Genomic DNA, 27,791 nt, shown 5'->3' on the forward strand with positions numbered 1-27,791 from the left:
GTCACTAGCAACAGTCAGCAGACGTCAGCAACCGTCAAAGGCATAACCACCGGAGCATTTGTATACACACCCCAGGCCCCCAAAAAACGTCATCCTCCAAAAAAAACCGGCACCCAGCCACGGTGGCCATAGAGTTCCAACAGGAACTCGCCGCCTACGACCACCTAGGACATGTAACGACGTGAGGAACAACATTACCGTAAACCGGGGCCATAAACCACCTAGGATTAATTATATTGATGTGAATATGGATTCTAAAAAAATTAATGAATGAATATTGATATGAATATAGGATCGATCTATTGTCATCCCTAATAGACTAATCGCAAATGTCATCGACCCCCTTTTACAACAAATTTACATCGGATGATATATTACATGTTCAGATTATTTGAGAAGACGGTTATTAACCATAAAAAATGTGAAGCTAGTGATATTTAACTACTCTGAATTCTTATTACATGCAACAATTATTCAGCGTTTAGATGTCAAACAACCATACGATTGGTTAACCACTCGCAACCGATAACTGGAAGACTGCATGACAGACTTGCCAGTTCAGTTAATTCTTAGGCAAAACAATGACTGGAAAAGAACTATGAAGGATACTTTACACAAAAGCAATGTGCATAATTTTGCTTTGATATTAAAGTACACAAAAACTGTCTGCACAAAACATACCTGCAAAAATGCTCTCTATTTGATTCATTCTAAAAAAAACTTGCTAAAATTAGTCATCATAGTGCTCTCGTTCAATGTTAGGTTTAGTACAAACTCTTCTATTTCATGTATTCTAGAACACTCTGGCTAATCTCCTCTAGAAATGAAACAAAACCCTTAACAGTTGCGAATCCGCTTCCATTAACATCTTGTTCTTCAATTAGATAATTTTCAAACGGTGTGGCATCATCTTGACCCCCTCTTATAAACATCAGTCTAGGAGTTATGCTCCTCTCTTGCTTCAGTTTGTTTATTGCTGTTCTCAATAGACCTAAATAGAAAAAATCAGTACAAGTTCATTCAGGAAAAAAATGAAGACTTCAGAACAACTAGAAAATTACAAAAAAGAAACTAAGGTGGGAAAAGTCGCGAGACGGAGATGAGTCGGTACGGACTCTGAAACGAATAGTCGGTTGAATCGGGAGTTGACTAACATTGACTGTGAGTAATATATATTTCACATAAATTAAATAATCAAACATAAATATTTCAAACGTTAATATTTCCAACATATGTATAGGGCACAAAATCCGAGTATAAAAAATATTAGATTTTGACCTAACTTTAACCAACTAGTCGGCCGAGACGGTCGTCGTTTACAACACTGAATAATGAAACTATAAAAATTGAACAACAAAAGGATAGTAATCAAGTCCGGAAACGGGTTTTCCAACAAGCCTTACAAGAGCTCTAGGATCTAGGAACTCTGCAAAGGTGTTAAAACAGCAAGCCTTTGTAACAGTCAGATGAGGCAAAATGGGTAATTTTGGGTACAGGTCAAATTGGGTCAATCTGTAGATCATTTGAAATTGTCACCTTTATTAAGAAGTGTTTTTATTAAGAAAATAAAAAAGGGAGAAATGACTTACAGTCACGTGGTGGAGGATAAGGAAGCGTAGGGTCAGCTGTAGAGGAATAAAATACAATTACGAATGTAAATGCATCAAGCAAAAATATCGGACTTTCGCTTGTCAGCAATGCAGCACGGCTCAAAGAATGGCGAGGATATGCGAGTTTATCAGGAGTCGCGTATGATGTCAGCAGAGGATATATTGCACGGTGAAGTGAACTTGGTTCAAGCCCACTACATTAAATAGACGACGTAAATATTTAAACAATCTTCAAATGATGGACATAATCAACATTTAGTAAGTATAATAAACAAAATGATAATCAGTAACTTTACACTTTCTGCTATTGTATGTAATAAAGTTTTAAACGTCCTGTAGTGTAATAAACATGTTAAAGTGTCTAATGCATATAATTTTGTGGATTTCGATACACACAATAAAAAATTTTAAACATATATCAGATATTATCAGAAATTTTAAAACGCACAATAGAAGCTATAGAACATGAATACATATAATAGTAAACAGTGTCAACTTTAAACATTATCCCATACCATGAACCCTGAATATAATGACCTGAAAAAACTAGACAGTTCGTACAATGAAAATAAAGGCTCACAAATTAGGTTGGAACAAAAGAATAGGTGAGTAAATTAGTTTTAGCATGAAACTGTTTGTTTGATTCAAACCTTCCTCTTCGACCAGATTACCAAAAGCAGAATCTTTTTACGTTAAAAAATGTCATTAAACATTAAACAATACACATATTATTAAATGACTACAATCAAAAGATTAGTCCACAATGCAGATCCAGTTATCCACCCATATAAATACTAGTTTATCTTCACTTCCATATTTCATTCTCACTAATAAACTTTTTAAAAAAAATTTATTTATATAATGCATTAAAAAAAAACATACCTGAACAAGCATTGAAGGTATATCCGATAATCTGGGTGAATGCCTTCTGCATGGAACCGTAGAAGTGGGTTTCGAAGCAAAGCAAATATTAGATGAGGTAAAAGCTGTAACTGTGGACATTGAGCGAACGTGACATCAATAAGTGAACCCGTTGAGCTTCCAAACTCATTTGAATCATTTTTGCATGAATCATTATATTGAGCTGTAAGGATCACGAGCCAATCATGTAGTAGCATCCTTCCTTCTCCAACTCCTTCACTCAGTGACGATAGTATGACCTGTGAAGAAAGGGGCACGTCAGGGTTTAAGATCACAACTTGCTGACGTGGCGACGTTTACATCAAAACTAGATAATATATTATGTTACCTTGTGAACAAGTATTGAAAGAACAACTTCAGGATCAACACTATCGTATAACTCATTAAAGGTATGCGCAACTCCAAACTGCATTGTTCGGATTCTAAGTCGCCTTTTAAGGGTATACTTTGATCTGCGTATACGAATTTATGATAGAATTAAAGATAAAAACTTTTTAATTTTTGGGATAAACAATAAAATTTGACGCTAAATACTCAGTTTCATACCATCTGCAGGAACACCAATAATCATTAAATCGTATAATAATCAGTTTTGGCTTAAAACTCAAACATCTGGATATCAAATTAATATAACTTTTAATGGCATAAAATAACCAAACACTACTGTGTAACTGAACATCTGATTCTAATTATTCACCACCATGTATTAATAAAACTATCAGCAGAAGAATGACATGTAGTCTTTGGCTATATCAATTTATCAACTTGTTACTTAAAGCCTAAAGGACATATTCAAATTATCAACTTATTACTTAAAGGACATATTCAATATATTATGAACAAGATGATTGAATTTGAAACATCAAAGTCTTATGGGCTCATGGCCCAAAAGAACATACCTACTCGTCTGGCCCGACCCAGAAGTTGAATGTTCATCTGGGGGTACAACAACAGTATACTGGAAAGCCAGTTGTAGCATTGGAAGCTCAGAAGTATGTCTGCAACATATATGATACAACAAATCAGGCTTTGAGTTATCAACAAAATGTAGAAATGTAGAAAAGCATAAATTATGATACTAAAAAAAACATAATCGAAAGCGAAACCTACTTGGAAAATCCAGTGTCGTTTGCAAAATCAAAGTCATAAGCATATGTAGCGTACGAGTCGCAACAGATAACATGCTGAACATTTTCATACTGTGGATCGGGGAAAAAATGGCCGTACTGCATGCAAAATATAATGTATATATCAGAAAATTGATCAAACCAGAACGATATTAAAGTTAAACAATATATTGAATAGTACTAACAGAGTTTCCAGGTTTGAATTCAGAGGACGTCCTCAACCGCATGACACAATTGAAGGCGTACGGACGACTTAACATTCGATACCTGCAAAACAAGTGATTTTTTTTTTTTTAAATATAAACTAAACATATACCAATAGATGTCTGTCACTCATTTGATTTCAAGTTTGTTTCAGGTTTTGGTTACTTACATGTCTTGAGGAAGTGTTGAATCGTCAGTATTTGGGTACAAAAACAACGAGCCACCACTATCAATACTAAGAAACTTCAAGGAAGCCAAGTCTGTGTATTCATTTGTAACAGCAAGAATGTCTATGCAAACACCTGCTTGAACAGCGACAGCAGCCTATAAAATTATACGTGAATACATATGTTTACAAGATATACAATCTTTGTAACCAAGATTTTAGATTACTAGTTTAATACCAAATCTTTGTAAAATGGTGTCTGTTCAGGGAGTAAGGCTAGCTCAGCATCCTCTCCTCTGCTAGCATATTGCTCACCGTATCTTCTAGTGTCCAGCTGGCCCGGTCCATAATCAGGAGGTCCAGATAGAAAAGCAAAGATCCTTGCTGCAAATAATTTCATTTCAAATTATAAAATATAATTGTCAATTCCTTCAAAAAGTATTTTAGTTTAGCTAGTAAAACATAAGCAAGGTTGCAAATTTCGCTACTCGGGGAGTACTTGGCAACTCGGGGAGTACACGGATGTTGACCAAGTTTGACTTTGACCAATTCTTGATCAATTTTGACCGATTCTTGATCAATCTTGAACGATTTCCAAGTAATCCTGAGTTTTGGCCGAGTTTGACCAGGTTTAACCAGGTTTGACCGAGTTTGACCAAGTACTGGCCGATTAATTTCAAGTTCTACAACACTAGGCATAAGTAATATAGACATCAGACCTAATGCAAAAGTGTTGCCGTGTTCAGAACCGAGGTATGAAATAAGTGACTCCATTGCCGTCCCAAAACCACGGCCTCCCATCATAACTCTATCCAATCCCTGTGAAGCACCTGTAGTTCCCCACGATGATGTCGGCCTTAATGTTTCGAGTGCTGATGCAATTCGATCCTTACAAGTTTCTACCTATAGCAAAGATAATAAGCATTAAAAACCCCATCACTTTCAACAAAACGGAGCATCAAATGTTATTATGAACTTACTGGAGCCAAAAAAGAAAACAATGGCATGGCATCTTCAAGCTCCATTGATAGGGTTCCATCGGAGTCCTCAGGTAAGAAAACATTTTTAACGACAGGAATTGGTCCTTGTACATCATACAAACCTAATTTGTGGCTGAATGTAGCAAACCCAAAAAGAGACCCAGGCGCAAGAGCTACAACGAAAAACTAAATTTTAGTGTTCATTTTTCCACTGTAGCATGTTTGCATTAAGAGTCTAGATAACACATAGGTTATACCAACCTTCCAAAGCTGCTAGCAAAGCACTTTTCGTAAGTTCTATAAACTCTTCTGAGGCTGAAAAAAGTTAAGTGAAGATTACATACACACATAAGTATATCTCAGTGAAAACAAAATACAAATAATGCGCAGACATTAACGATATAGCAGTTTCAAGAAATAATTAAAACTAGCAACCATTACATGTATAATTTTGTTTTCAAAAGCAAACCATTACATGTATATATTGATACTTGCTTGATAATGCATATAATATTTTCAGCCATGGTTAAAACATGTCCATTTAATAAACATTTTAAATTTAAATAATCAGCAAGTCATATATCCAAAACTTACATGACAAATCAATAGCAGCAACATAAACAGGCCTCGCTTGCATCTCCTCTTCCTCAGAACCTTCAACTACAGCATAGAAACAGTTCATCAATACATGCATGAAATTCAAATTCAAAATCTACTATAAGAAATCACTACAGAAACCTAAACGTTAAAATTACTTCCAGCACAAGAAACATTCACCAAATCTTACAGTGGCCTACTATTGCACCAGCATACAATAGCCAAATGAAAACGAATACTCAAGGCTTCAACTAAAGCTTACTAAAAAAAATCAAATTCACAACAATATCTATACCTATATTAAAATTAATACAACAGAACAGAACATATAGAAATGCATTTCTTAAATTCTCGATAGCAAGATCATATTGTTGTAATGGCAAGAAGTGATTGTCTTACGCTCCACCAGATGATTCTAGTAACAAAGAAGTGATTATCTTGTCTGTTGAGAGATCAATGAAGAAATACACTGATAATCTTATGCGTTTTCTCGAGGGGCTTAGTTCCCGTATATCACAATTGAAGTTATATTGCTACAATGTTGATTAATCTATTGGCGAAATGCGTTCTGATTTGACTCGTGATCATGAAGAGTCAGATGCAAAACTCAAGTTTCTCGAGAAGCATGTTCAAGAGGTTCACCCAAAAGGAACTAGCAAAAGGAACTTGCGGACACTCAAAAGGAACTAGCAAAGCTTCAACTTGCACAATGAGAATCATCTTCGAGTCATAACTACCAACAAAAAGTGGATCGCCCTTTAAAACCCAATATATCATATATCAATATATGAAAAGTATATCTATATCTATACAATATTTAAACCTAAACTTGCTCTCCAAGTTTAGGTTACTTGGTCCCTAAGTATATCTCTAGTACCTCTAAATTTCTTAGCACACCCATTTTAAATATTAACATAATTCCTAAAATTTAATTCTAAATCATACTACATTAACAACTCATAACTAATAAAAGTTGACATATTACATACAACTATTGTTTCCACATCATACAAGGAAATTCGAGCTCAATCCATTCAAGTTTAGCACAATTTTTCTTTATAATTCTGAATCAGAGCTAAATGAACAATGCATAACACAAATTTTTTTAACGGCTAAATATATTAAAAAGCTACTAGCAAGGAACCAGTGGCGGAAGCAGAATTTTTTTTCACCGGGAGCGAAAAAAATTTAAGACTGTAGCAACTTTTTTGGGCAAAAAATGGAGGTTTTTTGGCAAAATATGGAGGTTTTTGGACAAAATGTGAAGGTTTGTGGGCAAAATTTGAAGGTTTTGGGGCAAATTTTGGAGAATTTTGGGCAAAATTTGAAGGTTTGGGGGCAAAAAAAAATCCACCGGGGAAAAGTCGAAAATTCAAAAAAATTTCACGAAAATTTCAAAATCGACGGGGGCGGGCGCCCCACCCTACCCCCAAGTACTTCGCCCCTGCAAGGAACTAGAGCTAAAACGTTACGGGTGGCTAAGCCAAATGTTCGAATTAGAACTTTTACCTCTACAATTTAACCAACTAAAAGAAGTAATAAGTTTATCAACTAATGAGCTCAAGCTGTTACATTTCAGCACATTTTATCAATTCTAGTTCTCATTCAAAGCAAAATGAACAATGCACAACGTAATTGGGCACAATTTATGTGTCTGTTTAGCTATAGACTCAGTAATGCTATTTTAACTCAATTTATCAATTATAGTTCTGTGTCATAACTAGATGAACAATGCATAAGATAATCTGACATCTGACATGTATTAATTCAATCATAAGAACTTTATATGCGTTAAAATTAGAGTAACAGATTGTGAAGATTACGAGGCAATTCGAGATCGATGAAGGAGGAGATGGTCTCAGGTGAATCAGAAGTTGAATAACGTGAAATTGTTTCAGATGAAAGGCCATTTAGGGTTCCACAAATGGCGCAAGTCCAGGCCCACTGTTGTTGATCACAGTAGGTATTATAATACGCCCAACAATTCTCACACCTAGGTATTAGATCGCCATTAGATCCGTACACCGGAGAATTACCGTTTTCATCTTTTGATGCGAACGGCGTCACCGTTACTCCCCATGGCAATCCCGACGTTTCCTGCGTTTCCGGTTCCGACGGAAACCGTAACACCGTTGCACGTACCGCCATTATTGGGGATGGAATCCCAATTTGGGTTTAATTTTGTGTTTTTAAAGGTGTTGTAAAAGGTCATTTTTTTTTTTTTTTTTTTAAGGTTCTTGGTCCCGTTTTTTCTGAAAGGAACTCAAAAACGGTCAAAGCTAAAAGTTCGGTCAAAGTCTGTCAAAGACGGTCAAAGTTGGTCAAAAACGGTCAAAATCAGTCAAATTTTTGTCAAGATGTGATATGTTTTAAAATTAGGGTTTGTTTTCATTTTTTGGGCCGCTCTTTTCTCTGTGCCTTACTGATTATGTACTCGATAACATTAATTGAGTTTGAAGTTTAATTTTATTTAAATTCAAGTTCTTATTTAAGAAATTTATGGTACAAAATCAACTATTTTATAAATATATAAATATATATTTAAGAAATTATTAATAAAGTCAACATTGGTCAACGACCGATGCGTCCCCGACGCGTCCCCGACTCGGCCGACGCGTCCATTTTAGGTCTCGACCGATGCGTCCCCGACTCGCGACTTTTACAACCTTGGTTTTTAAGGAAGGATTCCGCTATTGCTAAAACTGACCAAATAGTTACTACTCTATAAAGTTAGACTCTTTTTTTCGGGTGACGATATACCATTTTTTTATATATATTTTTTTTATGTACACAACTAATCATTTTTTACACTGTTGTATTTTACAATAGGTTGTGTACATATCATTCTTTTTTTTTTTGTGGTTTAGAACATCTTTAATCATGAGGCGCTTGTTAACGTGTTTGATGGTAAGGAATTGAGTGTTTGGCTGACGTACTGGTAAACTAGTAAATAATATATGGCGCGTGTTGATGGGCGGGTTGAGTATTTTTTATTTTTTTTTTCATTTTTCTTATTATATTAAAAATGTTTTTAATTTTTATTTTGTTTGATTATTATATTAATTATATTATTATTTTGTAATTATAAACAAAAATTAATTTAATATAACACACTAAAACTAGAATTAATAATACGATTACATTTAATAAGAAGTCCTAAAAATAGGAAAATTGCGATAATTAAAAGTCTTAAACTTACTTTATTTTTAAAAAATTCCTAAAAAAATTTAAAAAACGATAATATATAAATATTAAAACTACTCTTCATTCTAATCCTACAACTGAATTAATATAAATATATTAAAAGCCCTACTCTTCAGCCGTTGTCCGAATTTTTGTGTTGCACGGTTCTCGTGCCTTTTCATTGCCTTTTCGTTGGTGACTTCTTTTTCTCCTCGCGCCTCTGGCTTGTTCGGTTTCTTCTTCGGTTTGTTGTTGGGTTTGTGGTTGGGTGTCTAGTTGACTAATGTTTTGAGTTTATTAAAAAGGTCGTTGCGGGGTTAACCTGAGTTCTTCCTGAACTTCTTGTACTTTTTAAAGTTGTTGCAGTTGATAGATTTGTTGTTGAATTTCTGGTCGGCTAATATTGAACGCGCTACTCGTATAACCGCCAAAGCCAAGTGAAGGTCGAGATTGGTTTGAAGATGGCGAGTCGGGAGTTGTCGGCTCCACGGCGCCAGTTAAGATGTTATTATACATCGACCATGAAATGTCCCGTTCATATTGATTATAAACGTTCCATATTAATTGATTTCGTCGCGAGGTTTTGACCTCTATATGAGACGTTTTTCCAAGACTGCATTCGATTTTAAAGCAAACCATAACCTTTAAAATATTACGACGATTATCAAATAATGATAATCTAAAATATAACGTTTTTCACACGACCATTACATAATGGTTTACAATAATATTACACATCAACATAAGTCTTCGAATGCAGTTTTTAAACAATATTATACAAGCATGGACTCCAAATCTTGTCCTTAATTTAGTATGCAACAGCGGAAGCTCTTAATAATCACCTGAGAATAAACATGTTTAAAACGTCAATAAAATTGTTGGTGAGTTATAGGTTTAACCTACATATTATTAAATCATAATAATAGACCACAAGATTTCATTTTTATAACACATCTCTTATCAGGCATTTCGCAAACTGCATAGAGATAAAAAAATCATTCATATGTTGAACACCTGGTAACCGACGTTAAGTTAATGCATAGAATATCCCCAAAACAGAACCTCTCGTCTGTATAATATTCTCGAAGTACTAAACCATCCATAACCTGAATGGGGGTTGTTAAGCCCAATAGATCTATCTTTAGGATTCGCGTCAATTAGGCGTGCACTAATTCTCAAAATTAGTGATGTTCCCTAATTCTTAGGCTACCAAGCAAAAAGGGACATATTCGGCTTCGATCATTCAACCATAGAAAGTAGTTTCATGTACTTGTATCTATTTTGTAAAACATTTATAAAGCTGCATGTATTCTCATCCCAAAAATATTAGATTTTAAAAGTGGGACTATAACTCACTTTCACAGATTTTTACTTCGTCGGGAAGTAAGACTTGGCCACTGGTCGATTCACGAACCTATAACAAATATGTACATATATATCAAAGTATGTTCAAAATATATTTATAACATTTTTAATACGTTTTACTGTTTTAAGTTTATTAAGTCAGCTGTCCTCGTTAGTAACCTATAACTAGTTGTCCACAGTTAGATGTACAGAAATAAATCGATATATATTATCTTGAATCAATCCACGACCCAGTGTATACACGTCTCAGGCTAGATCACAACTCAAAGTATATATATTTTTGGAATCAACCTCAACCCTGTATAGCTAACTCCAACATTACTGCATATAGAGTGTCTATGGTTGTTCCAAATAATATATATACATGGGTCGATATGATATGTCAAAACATTTGCATACGTGTCTATGGTATCCCAAGATTACATAATATATTAGAATACATGTATAATACAATATAATTTAGCTAGGATATGATTTGTATAGAATTGTTACAATATTTCCCGTAGATACAATAATTAAAAAATATCCAATCTTGTTTTACCATAACTTCTTCGTTTTAAATCCGTTTTGAGTGAATCCAATTGCTATGGTTTCATATTGAACTTAAGTTTATGAATCTATACAGAAAAAGTATAAGTTTATAGTCAGAAATACAGGTTACAAGTCGTTTTTGTAAAGGTAGTCATTTCAGTCGAAAGAACGACGTCTAGATGACCATTTTGGAAAACATGCTTCCACTTTGAGTTTAATCATGATTTTTGGATATAGTTTCATGTTCATAAGAAAAATCATTTTCCCAAAAGAACAACTTTTAAATCAAATTTTATCATAGTTTTTAATTAACTAACCCAAAACAGCCCGCGGTGTTACTACGACGGCGTATATCCAGTTTTACGGTGTTTTCGTGTTTTCAGGTTTTAAATCATTAAGTTAGCATATCATATAGATATAGAACATGTGTTTCGTTGATTTTAAAAGTCAAGTTAGAAGGATTAACTTCTGTTTTATGAACAAGTTTAGAATTAACTAAACTATGTTCTAGTGATTACAAGTTTAAACCTTCGAATAAGATAGCTTTATATGTATGAATCGAATGATGTTATGAACATCATTACTACCTCAAGTTTTGTGGATAAAACTATTAGAAAATAGAAAAATGGATCTAGCTTCAAAGGATCTTTGGATGGATTGAAAGTTCTTGAAGCAGAATCATGACAAGAAAACAAGTTCAAGTAAGATTTCCACTCGAAATAAGATTGTTATAGTTATAGAAATTGAATCAAAGTTTGAATATGAGTATTACCTTGTATTAGAAATATATCTTACTGTAAATAAGAAAGATTTCTTGAGGTTGGATGATCACTTTACAAGATTGGAAGTAAGCTAGCAAACTTGGAAGTATTCTTGATTTTATGAAACTAGAACTTATAGAATTTATGAAGAACACTTAGAACTTGAAGATAGAACTTGAGAGAGATCAATTTAATGAAGAAAATTGATGAATGAAAGTGTTTTTAGGTGTTTTTGGTCGTTGGTATATGGATTAGATATAAAGGATGTGTAATTTTGTTTACATGTAAATAAGTCATGAATGATTACTAATATTTTTGTAATTTTATGAGATATTTCATGCTAGTTGCCAAATGATGGTTTCCACATGTGTTAGGTAACTCACATGGGCTGCTAAGAGCTGATCATTGGAGTGTATATACCAATAGTACATACATCTAAAAGCTGTGTATTGTACGAGTAAGAATACGGGTGCATACGAGTAGAATTGTTGATGAAACTGAACGAGGATGTAATTGTAAGCATTTTTGTTAAGTAGAAGTATTTTGATAAGTGTCTTGAAGTCTTTCAAAAGTGTATAAATACATATTTAAACACTACATGTATATACATTTTAACTGAGTCGTTAAGTCATCGTTAGTCGTTACATGTAAATGTTGTTTTGAAGCCTTTAGGTTAACGATCCTGTTAAGTGTTGTTAACCCATTGTTTATTATATCAAATGAGATGTTAAATTATTACATTATCATGATATTATGATATATTAATATATCTTAATATGATATATATACAATTAAATGTCGTTACAACGATAATCGTTACATATATGTCTCGTTTCGAAATCATTAAGTTAGTAGTCTTGTTTTTACATATGTAGTTCATTGTTAATATACTTAATGATATGTTTACTTATCATAATACCATGTTAACTATATATATATCCATATATATGACATCATATAGTTTTTACAAGTTTTAACGTTCGTGAATCACCGGTCAACTTGGGTGGTCAATTGTCTATATAAAACCTATTTCAATTAATCAAGTCTTAACAAGTTTGATTGCTTAACATGTTGGAAACACTTAATCATATAAATATCAATTTCATTTAATATATATAAACATGGAAAAGTTCGGGTCACTACAGTACCTACCCGTTAAATAAATTTCGTCCCGAAATTTTAAGCAGTTGGAGGTGTTGACGTATTTTCTGGAAATAAGTGTGGGTATTTCTTCTTCATCTGATCTTCTCGTTCCCAGGTGAACTCGGGTCCTCTACGAGCATTCCATCAAACCTTAACAATTTGTATCTTGTTTTGCTTGAGCCTTTTAACCTCACGATCCATTATCTCGACGGGTTATTCAATAAATTGAAGTTTTTCGTTGATTTGGACTTCGTCTAACGGAATAGTGAGATCTTCTTTAGCAAAACACTTCTTCAGATTCGAGACATGAAAAGTGTTATGTACAGCTGCAAGTTGTTGAGGTAACTCCAGTTGGTAAGCTACTGGTCCGATACGATCTATAATCTTGAATGGTCCAATGTACCTTGGATTTAGTTTCCCCCGTTTACCAAATCGAACAACGCCTTTCAAAGGTGAAACCTTAAGCATGACCATCTCTCCAATCTCAAATTCTATATCTTTTCTTTTACTGTCCGCATAGCTCTTTTGTCGACTCTGGGCGGTTTTCAATCGTTGTTGAATTTAGATGATTTTCTCGGTAGTTTCTTATATTATCTCCTGACCCGTAATCTGTCTATCCCCCACTTCACTCCAACAAATCGGAGACCTGCACTTTCTACCATAGAGTGCTTCAAACGGCGCCATCTCAATGCTTGAATGGTAGCTATTGTTGTAGGAAAATTCTGCTAACGGAAGGTGTCGATCTAAACTGTTTCCGAAATCAATAACACATGCTCGTAGCATGTCTTCAAGCGTTTGTATCGTCCTTTCATTCTGCCCATCAGTTTGTGGATGATAAGCAGTACTCATGTCTAGACGAGTTCCTAATGCTTACTGTAATGTCTGCCAGAATCTTGAAATAAATCTGTCATCCCTATCAGAGATAATAGAGATTGGTATTCCATGTCTGGAGACGACTTCATTCAAATACAGTCGTGCTAACTTCTTCATCTTGTCATCTTCTCTTATTGGCAGGAAGTGTGCTGATTTGGTGAGACGATCAACTATTACCCAAATAGTATCAAAACCACTTGCAGTCCTTGGAAATTTAGTGATGAAATCCATGGTAATGTTTTTCCATTTCCATTCCGGGATTTCGGGTTGTTGAAGTAGACCTGATGGTTTCTGATGCTCAGCTTTAACCTTAGAACATGTCAAACATTCTCCTACGTATTTAGCAACATTAGCTTTCATACCTGCCCACCAAAAATGTTTCTTGAGATCCTTGTACATCTTCCCTGTTCCAGGATGTATTGAGTATCTGGTTTTATGAGCTTCTCTAAGTACCATTTCTCTCATATCTCCAAATTTTGGAACCCAAATTCTTTCAGCCCTATACCGGGTTCTGTCTTCCCGAATATTAAGATGTTTCTCAGATCCTTTGGGTATTTCATCCTTTAAGTTTCCCTCTTTTAAAACTCCTTGTTGCGCCTCCTTTATTTGAGTAGTAAGGTTAGTGTGAATCATTATATTCATAGATTTTACACGAATGGGTTCTCTGTCCTTTCTTCTCAAGGCGTCGGCTACCACATTTGCCTTCCCCGGGTGGTAACGAATCTCAAAGTCGTAATCATTCAACAATTCAATCCACCTACGCTGCCTCATATTCAGTTGTTTCTGATTAAATATGTGTTGAAGACTTTTGTGGTCGGTATATATAATACTTTTGACCCCATATAAGTAGTGCCTCCGAGTCTTTAATGCAAAAACAACCGCGCCTAATTCCAAATCATGCGTCGTATAATTCTGTTCGTGAATCTTCAATTGTCTAGACGCATAAGTAATTACTTTCGTTCGTTGCATTAATACACAACCGAGACCTTGCTTTGAGGCATCACAATATATCACAAAATCATCATTCCCTTCAGGTAATGACAATATAGGTGCCGTAGTTAACTTTTTCCTTCAATAACTGAAACGCTTTCTCTTGTTCATCCTTCCATTCAAATTTCTTCCCTTTATGCGTTAATGCAGTCAAGGGTTTTGCTATTTTAGAAAAATCTTGGATGAATTGTACTATTATTATTAATTATTTATTATATGTATATTAAATATTATATCCGTTGCAAAAAAAATTAGGTGTTTGAATTCAAACTAGTCAAACAGTCCACACCTCCACCAACCACCACGCGCCACGTCGCCCGATCAACCTAACACGCGCAAGTTTCTTCCTGTGCTGGAGCCGGTGGTCGATCATGGTTCAGTGGCCACCGGTGGTGGTTGGAGATGAAGAGTTTGTGGTGATTGGTATTGTTGGTTAGTAATCCAATGATAATATTCAAATGTTAACCACTTTATTTTAGTGATAACACCAAGTCGTATGTACTTAAAAAGCGTATAAAACAACATAAGTTCATGAGCCTACATGATCTCTAACAAACGACAAATACACAAAATAGACAAGTCAAAAGAGTCATTTGAAAAACACTGGATGAGCACGGTTGGGTCCACGGTCGACTGCAGGTAGACCGTGGATGCCCTGTACCTTGGTTCTGAGAAACAAGGTGCACGGTCGACTCCACGGTCAACCGTGGGTCTACCGCGGTTTTCTCTATCCGAATTTTTGATCAAATAAAGTTTAACTACTTCGGGGCATCTATAATTTACAAAACTTGTTTCAACATGCTTAGAATAGTTGCCTCCTTCATATCCAAATGAGTTTCGGTCACTAAAACTTTAATCTTGATTAATCGCACCTAACGACGTCTTAACGACACTTTAGCTTGTGATCAATGTTAAACACATAAGTGTTGCTAAAAGTCCTTTGCAAAGTCATCCTTTTTAAATTCAAAATAAATATAGATATAATTAGGATGGTCATTAAAGTCTTAACTAAAGAGATATTCTCCACTTGATTAACCATTAAGCATTACTTACATGCTTAATAGAAGTTTAGTGTAAACTCCTAAAAGTCTTAATGTAAAACAAATGGGTCTTATTTGGAAGGTTGCAAGTAACCAATGAATGCATATACTTGCAAATCAAATGTTGACAAAACCCTTGAAGACTTGTGATATGAAGTTTGAAAGCTTGTGGTTGTCAAAGAATCAAAATTCTCCAATTGCCATAAAGATAAATCAATGACACACCACTACTACAATGAAACTTTCCTCTTTTAATCACCTCACAAAATACATCAAAGATAAAAGGGGTAATGCAGGTCTTTTCAGATATTTTTGGCCTCTTATTGCAGCCATCCAATAAGGGAAAATGTGATAACCCAGAAATTTTTGAGTTAATTTAAACAAAATATTTTCATGAATTCATTTAACTTCGACTAATTTATGACGATTCACGAACCATTATTTGTAAATAACTGTGTATTAACATTTATTTGTTATAATAATAATATTATTATTAATAATATCTTTTTAAATAATATATCAATAATTAATATCTTTATTATCAGTATTGTTATTACGATTAAAAACAATATTATTATTATCAACATTATGATTATTACCATTCATTATTTATTATTAATAATATGATTATTAATATCATTAACATAATTTATATTATTATCATTATTATTATTAAGAGTATTATCATTACTAATATTATTATCATTATTGTTAGTATTAGTAACATCATCATTTTTATTATTTGTTATTATTAGTATTATTATTATTATTATTATTAATACTATTATTATCATTTTTATTATGATTATTATTATTATTAAAATCATGATTAATACAATTATCATTATTATTATTAGTATTATTATTATTAATTATTAATATTATTTAAATAAACATACAGATAATGAAATTAGGTATTAGGTAATCCACTTTTTTTTTCTCTTTTAATCATGATCTATTTTTTAAATTTTATATATATATCGTTTTTTTTCTTCTTAAACTAATCTGCTTTTGAGATTGTGATCTGGTTTCCATATATGTTTTATTTTTTTTATTAATTATAAGATCTAATTTTAATTTATTTATTAATCGTGATCTGCTTTTATTTATTTATTATCTACTTTTAAATATTTAATCAGATTATGATCTAGCTTTAATTTTTTTTTATTAAAAATCCTTTTGTAAAGTAATACACGTCTAAATTGACTCTAGTTGCAGATAAATCGATCATATCATTAGCATTAGCTCCAATTACTTGACTTCCATCTTTATATACAGCTATCAATTCCTGTAATTGAGAAATTAAAACAAAAATTAAAGAAAACAAATAAATATCCTCTGTTCTTCTTTCATTTTTCAAAAACTTCAAAAATGAATCCAATTCCAAAATCTAAAAGTGCAGTTGTGTTAGGATTACTCTATTTGAACTATCTGCAAAGTTTCAAAACCCAATTCTTAATATCGAGTTCGAATTTACGAGTCAAACTTAAATTTCAAAAAGTCAAATAATTTGTTCATCAAGAAATTCGATTGCTATTTGTTGTTTCTGGTTAAATTGAGGATTGAGAAAGATTCTAGGAGTGATTTTAAATGTAATTTGTGTTATAATCTTTAGCCAAAACAGTCTCAAATCCAAAAATCATGATTTAAGTTATATTTTTTTTTGAAACACTGCAGCTGCTGTTTATTTTTTTTTCTTTCTTTATCTTCCTATCAATCAAAGACATCACAACCGGTTAATTATGTTTCGATGTTACATCCTAATTTAAACCACTTAATAGCTGTTATGATTTTTGGTTCCTGGTCGACTATTATGAGGAAGAAGAATAGAGAACAAAGTAAAAACGGATTATATATATGTTATGGGTTATAAAACAGAAAAGAAAAGACAGTAGAATGGTTAGAGTGGGTGTCGGGATAGCAAGAGGTCGGGTTCAATTCTAGGCTGGGGTATTCTTTTTGGAGAAATTTTTGAAGGTAGTCCCCTATGAATATTATTATTATTATTATTATTATTATTATTATTATTATTATTATTATTATTATTATTATTATTATTATTCTGATTAATATTATTGTTGTTATTATTATTAGTATTAAAATTATTATTATTGTTATTATTAGTACTAATACAAGAAATGAATATAATTTATTATTATGATTATGATTACAAAAATGAATATTATTATTATTATTATTGTTAAGTTAAGTTAAGTATTATTATTACTATCATACTACAATTTATTATTACTATCGGTAAATATTAGTATTATCATCATATTTACAATTGTTATTATCATTACCATCACTATTAGTATAAGTATTATTATTTATATTATAATGAAGTATTATTATTATGTAATTACTAAAATCATTATCATAACTAACATTAACAGTAAAATTAATATTTTTACAATTATTATTATTATTAATATCATTACTTTTATCACTAATAGAATTATTAACATTATTATCATTAATATTAAGATTTATCATTATCATTTTTGTTATTAGTATTATCATTATTAATAAAGTTATTATTATTATTATTAGTAAATCATTATTATCAAAACTGTCATTTTTATTGAAAACATCATTTTTAGTAAAGTTATCAATTTTATTAAAGTTATCATTTTTATTAGTATCATTGTTATTATTATTAACAATACTTTATCAAATAAATACTTATGTACATAAACGTGTATATATATATATATATATATATATATATATATATATATATATATATATATATATGTATAAATATATAACAATTAAAATATATATATAATCTTGTTCAATTACGATTATACGTTTTAATATATATAATTGATATAGGATCGTAAATCCGAGGACAACTCTGCACTTGTTCAGTGCTATCATACGCATATCATACAAACTATCGTATAATGAGTTTTCATAACTCCCTTTTTATATATATATATATTTTTGGGCTGAGAATACATGCGCAACTTTTATAACTGTTTTATGTTTAGACACAAGTACTCAAACTTTTATGCTATATACATGCTTTGTCATGCTAAATCCCTGACGTAATATCGTTAATTGCCGAGGTATAAGATGCAAGCTTAGTTATTGTGAGTAGCGCTACTAAGAGTGACGTCTCTAATCAGTTGACCGTTGGTCTTTGACTACATAATAATGATTCAACGACATGAATAACAAGTGTCACGGGGTAACTTTTGTTTAGTCGCGATATTACAAACAGCAACTCTTTCGATTGATATATTTGGTATCAATCAACTTTAAACTGAAATCTTGTGGTCTAATGCTATACTGAACTATTGATTTATGATAAACCTATGAACTCACTCAACCTCGTGTTGACTTTTTAAGCATGTTTATTCTCAGGTCCTACATAATGCTTCCGCTGTGTATTTGCTAATTGAAAGCAACATTTCAACAAGTCATTAATGGATAATTTGAAAGACTTACACTTGCTAAATTGATGATGATTGCTTGCTATGCTTGGAGTCTTCATTACATATCATATCAATTAAAGACATTTAATGCGTTGTTCATTATATACAATGTAACCTATTTATCTTCCGCTGCAAAACTCAATATAACGTCTCATATAGAGTCGTTCTTGTTTATACAACTGTGATTTGATATAATTAGTCACAAATACCCTAGGCCTTATTTGGGGGTGTGACATAGCTTGGTATCAGAGCAGTGTTGTTATAGAGAACCAGGATTGCATTTTATGTGTGCCTTATACAATTAGGTACCTTAGCAATGTAGGACTACAACTTTCCTTGACCATAGTGCCTTTAATTGTTGCCTTTGATTGTTAAATGTTACACTATACTTTAGAAACTTTACGTATCTTAGAATGCCGAGCCAATCTAAGAATTCTGCTCACTCTACTAAGTATTATCAAATTCCGCCACCATATTTAAATGCGACACCAAGATTTCTGAAATTCTCGACATTCCTATGTCATCCATCATGGTTTTGTGTATTACATATGTATTACATAAAATATTATCCATGAATTTTGAAACTCCTATATTTGTTATTATTCATACTCAAACGTATATAACTCCCTGTTATATCACGTACCTATATGCCTTATGCCTTTATGCATCGGTTTGCGAACCGAGAAAATGTCATTAAGTTATCAAGAATCTCAAAGACATTATAATGTCATCACTATTCACATTCGTTACTTTTAAATCTTTGATTTCTCGTTATTTTTTTTTATCATTGAACTTTCTTGACGGATGGCGTCTACGAAACTTTAGAATGGAAGGGTTTGGATTACCGATTTAAAGGATCCTATAGCTCAAGCCCCTAGACCTGAATAGGCCATTACGAATTGAAAGTCTTTAATCGAAAGATTATCAGATTACATACTTATCATTTTATGATCTCGACACATCATACTGTCATTATTGGAGTATAGACACATCATATCTTATCATATCTATCCTAGTAGACTTTGTCTAACATTTTTTCTAAATTTTCTCCGTAAATTACGGAAATCTTTTTGCTATATATACGTATTCAAGGAAACGAATATATCATTCAATATTCAACACTCATCTCATAACAAAAACCCTATTCCAAACACATAGTATGGATTTCTCACTTGATTCATCGAACTCCTCAAGCTCCAACGGCAGCGTAACTGGAATGAACCAACCAATTAGTCATCACCTTTTCTGGATGAATTGGGGGTGGGTTCGTAGTCTACTTAATCAATGGAGAAGTGAAGAAGGTGATCCTTTTCACCCACCATATTGTCCTATTGGCGAAGAACCTGAAGCACTTACCGGCGAACCCGTCCGGAACACTATTTTCACTCTCATTTCCAGGGTATTCCGTCACGAATATATAATATCTAGAATTCTAGATCTTATTCATCCCCTTGCCCGAACCGCAAATCATCCCGGTATAATAGAAGAGGTCAACGAGCTTCGCGCTCGAGTAGTGGCTCTAGAGAATATGGTGCAAAATCTGAGAGCACCAGCAGGAGCACCAGCAGCATAACCAGCACCACCAGTACCATCAGCATCACCACCAACAGCACCAGCTTCACCAACAATAACATCCACATCCCACGCCTCAACATCGCACTCGGTACCTCGGATATCAACATCATACGCCCCATAGATACCAAGGAATATTAGTAATAATGAGTTAATATGTATTGACTCATTCTTTCTGAAGAATTATATATATATATATATATATATATATATATATATATATATATATATATATATATATATATATATATATATGATTTGGAACAATAATAAATCTTTTCATACTAAGCTATTACGTGTGAATCTTAATTGGTAGTTACTACTTGGTTAATTCATATCACTAATATGCTATGATGTATATCCTTCGTTAATGACTTAACAATCGTTAATCACTGCTTCAGCACAATAAAATTTCATAATAAGTCAAGTGTATTATTCAAATACATATTTGATTTTACACTTCCATTTTCGATGTACTCGAAACTTTCTAGAAAACATCATTCTTGCCTTGCGAATTTCACAAGAATTTCACGAGCACCAACATCATATACCAAGGTATATCAATAACAATGAACAATGAAGCATTGATTCATAACTTCATTAGCGAAATATTTCGCGACAATTATGAAATCTCTAAGGTTTTGGAGATTATTTATTCTGGTTTCAACCGCAAATCAAATGAGTTTAATATTATATTAACTCATTAAATCCATGATTACATCTGAAGAATATATATATGAATATATATTGTAATTAAAAACTCTTTTGTACAAACTGTTAATTGTTAAAATATTTATAGGGTAGGTAATACCCGAGAAATATTTATATCTCACATTAATATGTTACATTGTACATTCTTCAATTCTGATTCAATAGTCAGTAACTATTCTACTTACATTCACAAGATATATGTATCCGTTCACCAAAGAACAAACAATTTCATACAGATTCAATTACATATTCTGATTTAACAGGTGACATCACTCCTAAATCCTTACATCTTTTAAAGCTATACTTTGACTTCAAAACTATGCTAGAACATCACTTCTATTCATAAAACCCAGAAAAATATTCATGTCGTTCAAAATTCTAAGAACATCATATGCATGTTGACGCTTACATCCTGCGATCAACACTCAAATTCAAAATTCTTGAAAACATCCTTTGTATCTTGACGATCACAATCAGCGTTTAATCATCTAAAAATGAAATTTCTTGAAACCATCTTGGATTGATAACTGATAGTGTTCCAAATGAACATATATTTAGTAGCAATATCGTTCCAATATGTAAAGTTTTTAAATGTAATTTCCTTATTTTTAGTTGTAATAGTTAAATAAATAAGTGCGAAGACGAAAGACGCAAATCGCTCGAAAATGAAGATTTAAAGACAAAAACGAAGATTTGAAAGACCAAAACGTCCAAAAAGCTCAAATGTACAAGATACAATTCAAAAGGTTCAATTTATTGATGAAGAACGTCTAAAAATGACAAGAGTACAAGTTACAAAACGCAAAGTACAAGATATAAAATTGTACGAAAGGACGTTCGAAAATCCGGAACCGGGGCATGAACCAACTTTCAGCGCTCGACGCAGCGGTGTAAAAATTACGAGTCAACTATGCACAAGAATAAAATATAATATTTAAATAATTCATAATAAGAATAATATTAAATAATAAAAAGTTGTTAATTGAGCATAGTTCAGGGGTCGTAAATGAAAATTCAATTTCTATATAACGATCTATGTAATGATGAATGAAAAAAAAACTTCTCCGAGATTTTTTTTCGTTCGATCTCTTTTTTTTTTTTTTTTCTATCTTTTTCTTATTTTTCTATCTATCAATTATCAATATCTATATTCTATATCTCTATCATAATGTTAACTTAATAAGATATAACAATAATCTTAATTTTAACTTTAAATTATGATAATAATAAGATTTATGATAGAGATCGTTTGAGTGTGTAAGTCGAAATTCTGTCCGTGTAACGCTACGCTATTTTTAATCATTGTAAGTTATGTTCAACCTTTTTAATTTAATGTCTCGTAGCTAAGTTATTATTATGCTTATTTGAGCCGAAGTAATCGTGATGTTGGGCTAAAATATTAAGACGGTGTTATTGAACTTTGTACCATAATTGGGGTTTGGGCAAAAGACCGACACTTGTGGAAATTGGACTATTGACTATTAATAGATGGGGGGGTATTGTCTAATTGAGTGACAACTCATTGGAGTCTGTCGAACCTATCTTCAAATTAATTATCCTAATAATTAATAATGATTATGGTTGTCCTATTTAGTGACGTTCATATGGAATCTATTATAATCATTTAATTAATTATTCGGGTTGGGTAATTGATTATTCAAACTGATCAAGTGGGTAAATTAATATTCATATCTAATCAAAACAGGGGTAGATTACATACAGTGATAACTGGTGTAATTGTTGACAGAAGTGATAACTGCGTCACAGTTTAAATCCTTAATTAGTTGGAATATTTGACTTCGGGTATAAGGGTAATTTGACGAGGATACTCGCACTTTATATTTATGACCGATGGACTATTATGGACAAAAACCAGATAGACGTATCAAATAAACCAGGACAAAGGACAATTAACCCATGGTAATAAATTAAAATCAACACGTCAAACATCATGATTACGGAAGTTTAAATAAGCATAATTCTTTTATTGTATTTCTCATCGTATCTTTATTTACTGTCATTTTATTACTCGCAATTTTATTTACTGTCATTTTATTTATTGTCATTATTTTACGCACTTTAATTATCGTCATTTATCTTTGCGCCTAAAATATAGAATCGACAAACCGGTCATTAAACGGTAAAACCCCCCTTTTATAATAATATTACTACTTATATAATTATATATATTTTGTATAAATATAGTTTTTAAAAATATAGTAAGTATCACCAGCTCCCTGTGGAACGAACCGGACTTACTAAAAACTACACTACTCTACGATTAGGTACACTGCCTATAGTGTTGTAGCAAGGTTTAGGTATATCCCATCCGTAAATTAATAAAACTTGTGTCATATTTTGTAGTATTTCCTAGTAAAAATAATACTATTTCGTACCCTCACGCTACATCATCAAGTTTTTGGCGCCGCTGCCGGGGAGCGCTAAAACGCTATATTTTTAATTATAATAATATTGAAATAAAATATAATAATATAATAATATTGAAATAGAATATAATAATATAATAATATTGAAATAGAATATAATAATATAAAAATATTTAAGAATCTTACGTAAATTTTAAAAAAAAAAAAAGTCGTATTTATTAAATACTTCAGGGGTATATTATGTAACTTATAATTAATAATTGCTATCATGTCGCTTTCATGTGAATAGTAAATTAATTAATTTATTTTCATTTACTATTCATGAATAGTAAATGAATTAAAAAAAAAAAAAAGTTTTAAAAAAAAATTATAATTATAAAAAAATTATTAATTTGTAAAAAAAAAATCGTTTTTAAAAAAAAAAAAAAAAAATCGTTTTTTTTAAAAAAAAAAAAAATCGTTTTTTTTAAAAGAAAAAAAAAAATCGTTTTAAAAAAAAAAAAAAAAAAAAAAATTTGTAAAAAAAAAAAATCGTTTTTTTTAAAAATTAAAAAAAAAAAAAAAAAAAAAAAAAAAAAAACGTAAAAAAAAAAAAAAAAACGTAAAAAAAAAAAAAAAAAAAAAAAAACAAAAACGTAAAAAAAAAAAAAAAATTTTAAAAAAAAAAATTTTTAAAAAAAAAAAATATATATATATATATATATTTTTAAAATTTTGTCTATAAAAAAAAAATGTTTTTTTTTAATTTTATTACCTTTAGATTTTTAGACTATAGTCGCAACTTTTAGTATTAAGTTTAGTTTTGCCATAGTTATTTTTATACTTTTAGATTTTTAGGTTTTGCCGTAAAATCTCTTAAGTGCTTTTTCTTTAGACTAAGATTTAGGTGCCTTAAAATTTTGCGACGCCGTGTTAAAATTTTAGTATCCTTTTAAGTAATTCCCGTTTTTCGTTTAGAATCCCTTTTTAATTTTAGACGCGCTACAATTTTCTTATTTTTCGACCTTTTATTTTTTTCAACCATTTTTATTTTTCAATTTTTTTTTTTTCGACGCACTCTTTTTCTCTTTTATTTCTCGCTATTCTAGTTTTAGGACATAGATTTTTATTCTACTTCTTATCTAAATTTCTTAAAATTACGAAAATTTATTTTAAGTGGTTAAATTGATAGACATCAAAATTTTCTGGTTCGTAGTAATAGTTGGATTTGTACGTGGACCGGGTTATTGGAGCCAAACAGTCCTCAATTATATTGAGACCAAACGAATCCTGCCCCTCTGCTGCATCTTTTGGCTATTCGAAACGTGGGCAAAATCAGAAAAGTCTATTGGTTGGATAACTTATTATAATTTTTCTTTCCTTTTTAAAAACTAATAGGATATTCAGTGAATGCACTGAGCAAGACGTTCGCCGCCGGTCATACGTTCACCACCTGTAACTCGATCAAGACATCGTTTAACGAATATCGCCGCCGTTGATTTTTCTTTAGAATCGTCATCAAGTCGACCAAATCCTCAAACTCAAATTTCCGATAATCCAGTTTTTGAAACAAACCTCACAATTGAGAATCCGGAGAATATTCAGGAACGGTTTGTAGATCCCGAACCATTAAACTTTCCTCCGGAACCACCAATCATTCAAACAGAGATTGTTGAGGAAAGAAACCATTAAATCAGAATCCTCTAGTGATTCGGATACAACAAATCCAATCATGGAAAATCTAGAACCTCTAAGTATGGAAGATCGAATGAGAGCTAAGCGCACTGGCCAAGGTCACGCCATTATTAAGCCAGAAGTTAATGCTCCAGATTATGAAATCAAAGGACAAATTCTAAACATGGTAACTAATCAGTGCCAATATAGTGGTGCGCCGAATGAAGATCCTAACGAACACCTTCGTACGTTTAAAAGAATTTGTACACTATTCAAAATCCGAGAAGTGGAAGATGAGCAGATCTATCTCATGTTGTTTCCCTGGACTTTAAAAGGAGAAGCCAAAGATTGGTTAGAATCGTTACCTGAAGGGGCGATTGACACATGGGATGTTTTAGTTGAAAAATTTCTTAAACGATTCTTTCCGGCATCCAAAGCCGTGAGACTTCAAGGAGAAATTGTTACGTTCGCGCAAAAGCCAAATGAAACATTATATGAGGCGTGGACAAGATTCGGAAGGATGTTGAGAGGATGTCCTCAACACGGTTTAGACACTTACCAAATAGTACAAATATTCTACCAAGGTGTCAACGTTGCTACACGAAAAGACATCGACATAACAGCTGGTGGTTCCATTATGAAGAAAACCGCAACTGAAGCTTACAAAATTATTGATAACACAGCCTCCCACTCGCATGAGTGGCACCAAGAAAAAGATATTTTTCGTTCATCTAAAGTGGCTAGAGCCGATTCTAGCCATGACTTTGATTCCGTTTCCGCAAAAATAGATGCTTTCGAAAGACGAATGGAAAAGATGAATAAAGATATTCACGCAATACGAATCAGTTGTGAGCTATGCGGTGGACCACACTTATTGAAAGATTGTCACATTGAACCAACATTGGAACAACGAGAGAATGTTTCCTATATGAACCAAAGGCCTGGAAATAATTATCAAAATAATTATCAACCGCCAAAGCTAAACTTAAATCGAAATCAAAACATTCTTTACAATCCAAAAGGACCCGAAAATAACTGGTATAACCAACAAGGTCCGAATAACCAACCAACTCAAAACAACACTTTCAATCAACAAAGACCTAGCTTGTATAAACCACCACAACAACCCGAAGAGAAAAAGCCAAATCTAGAAGAAATGATGGCAAAGCTGATTGAATCTCAAACACAATTCATTACATCTCAAACCCAAACGAACGAGAGGTTTGATCAGTCATTAAGAACTCAACAAGCTTCCATTTTGAATCTAGAAAAACACGTAGGTACTCTTGCTAGCATGATGAGTGAGAGGGAACAAGGAAAGCTACCGAGTAATACTGAAGTAAATCCTCGGAATGAGAATGTTAATATGGTGTCAACGAATTCTGAAAAACCAGCATCAGAAGATGGGAAGGTTTTAGATGAGAGTAACAATGAAGAAGTTACACCACCACCACCCGAGTATGTAAAGCCAGTGGTGGCACCATACAAACCACCCATCCCGTTTCCAAGAAAAGGAGTTGAGTATGAGCAAGTGATAGGTAATAAAGATTGTGATACCTCTGGAAAGAAGAAGAAGAAAAAGAATAAGAAAGTGCAAGAAACAAAAGCCGTAAATATAAACCCGGTGAAGACAGTTCCACCAAAACCTCCACCTAGGGTAGGTGATCCGGGTGAATTTATTGTTCCTTGTCTACTTAGTGATTGTGTCATGTATGATGCACTAGCAGATTTAGGTGCGAGTGTAAGTGTTATGCCTCTTTCCTTATATAAGAGATTAGGTGTAGGTAAGTTAAGTGCAACGGATATGAGTGTTCGACTCTTTGATCAAACCATTAAGCACCCAGTTGGAATTGCTGACAACTTACCCGTTCAAGTAGGCAATTTAACCTTTCTAGTCGAATTTATTGTCATTGACATAGAAGAGGACCCAAACGTTCCTCTAATTTTAGGTCGACCATTCTTTGCGTCCACCGGGGCGTTATTTGATGTAGGAAATGGAAGAATGACACTTAAAAGTGGTAACAAATCAATCACCTTTATGATTCGAAAGTCTAAATCTCCACCAACTAAAACCGTTGAACCAGTAAAAACGATTGGTAATAACCATGTTGTTTTACCAACTCCAACGGTAGTGCTTAGCAATAATAAAACGCCTAAGTGTGGGGAAAATGAAGTAAAACCTAATGATGACTTGATAATAAAGAACCCCGTTGTTGATACGAAATTAAATGACCCCGTTATTAACAGTTCAATGAAGAAACTTTTTAAACGGGCTATCGATGCTAGAAGTAAGGGGAACTTTAAGTTATGTAACCGGTTAGTATCCAATCTGTCGCCTAAAGAAAAGGCGAAACTAGTTGAATTTTGGGATATTACGGAAGAAGCCGGGCACTGGCTTAAAGAAAAAGTCACAGATAGGCAAGTTGATTATGGACCAAAAGAAATTGACGATAAAGTTAATCACAATTTTGACACCACGGCTACCTAAGTGTGGGGAGATTCAAATGTTCTAAAAAGAAAATGCTATCTAGAGT

At 32.4% G+C, this 27,791-nt stretch overlaps 1 protein-coding gene across 3 annotated transcripts; it reads right to left on the reverse strand.

Moving 5' to 3' along the window:
• Positions 1–656: 656 nt before the first annotated feature.
• On the reverse strand, positions 657–7,790 carry LOC139852545 (protein transport protein SEC23 D-like). Of its 3 annotated transcripts, none has more exons than XM_071841842.1 (14): positions 7,429–7,790; positions 5,603–5,668; positions 5,270–5,323; positions 5,009–5,181; positions 4,748–4,931; positions 4,267–4,412; positions 4,032–4,186; positions 3,844–3,925; positions 3,642–3,757; positions 3,431–3,529; positions 2,860–2,983; positions 2,493–2,770; positions 1,590–1,804; positions 657–991 (listed from the first exon to the last, which is right to left on the reverse strand). In XM_071841842.1, the coding sequence occupies exons 1-14, from the start codon at positions 7,751–7,753 to the stop codon at positions 780–782; spliced, it is 2,229 nt and encodes a 742-aa protein (XP_071697943.1). In that variant the 5' UTR covers positions 7,754–7,790; the 3' UTR covers positions 657–779. The 3 variants fall into 3 exon arrangements, with proteins under 3 accessions (XP_071697943.1, XP_071697944.1, XP_071697946.1); XM_071841843.1 differs by lacking the exon at positions 7,429–7,790 and adding an exon at positions 6,005–6,281; XM_071841845.1 differs by lacking the exon at positions 1,590–1,804 and having other exon boundaries at positions 792–991.
• Between the last annotated feature and the right edge of the window lie 20,001 nt (positions 7,791–27,791).

This window comes from Rutidosis leptorrhynchoides, chromosome 6, assembly GCF_046630445.1.
Source record: "Rutidosis leptorrhynchoides isolate AG116_Rl617_1_P2 chromosome 6, CSIRO_AGI_Rlap_v1, whole genome shotgun sequence".
Taxonomy (NCBI): domain Eukaryota; kingdom Viridiplantae; phylum Streptophyta; class Magnoliopsida; order Asterales; family Asteraceae; genus Rutidosis; species Rutidosis leptorrhynchoides.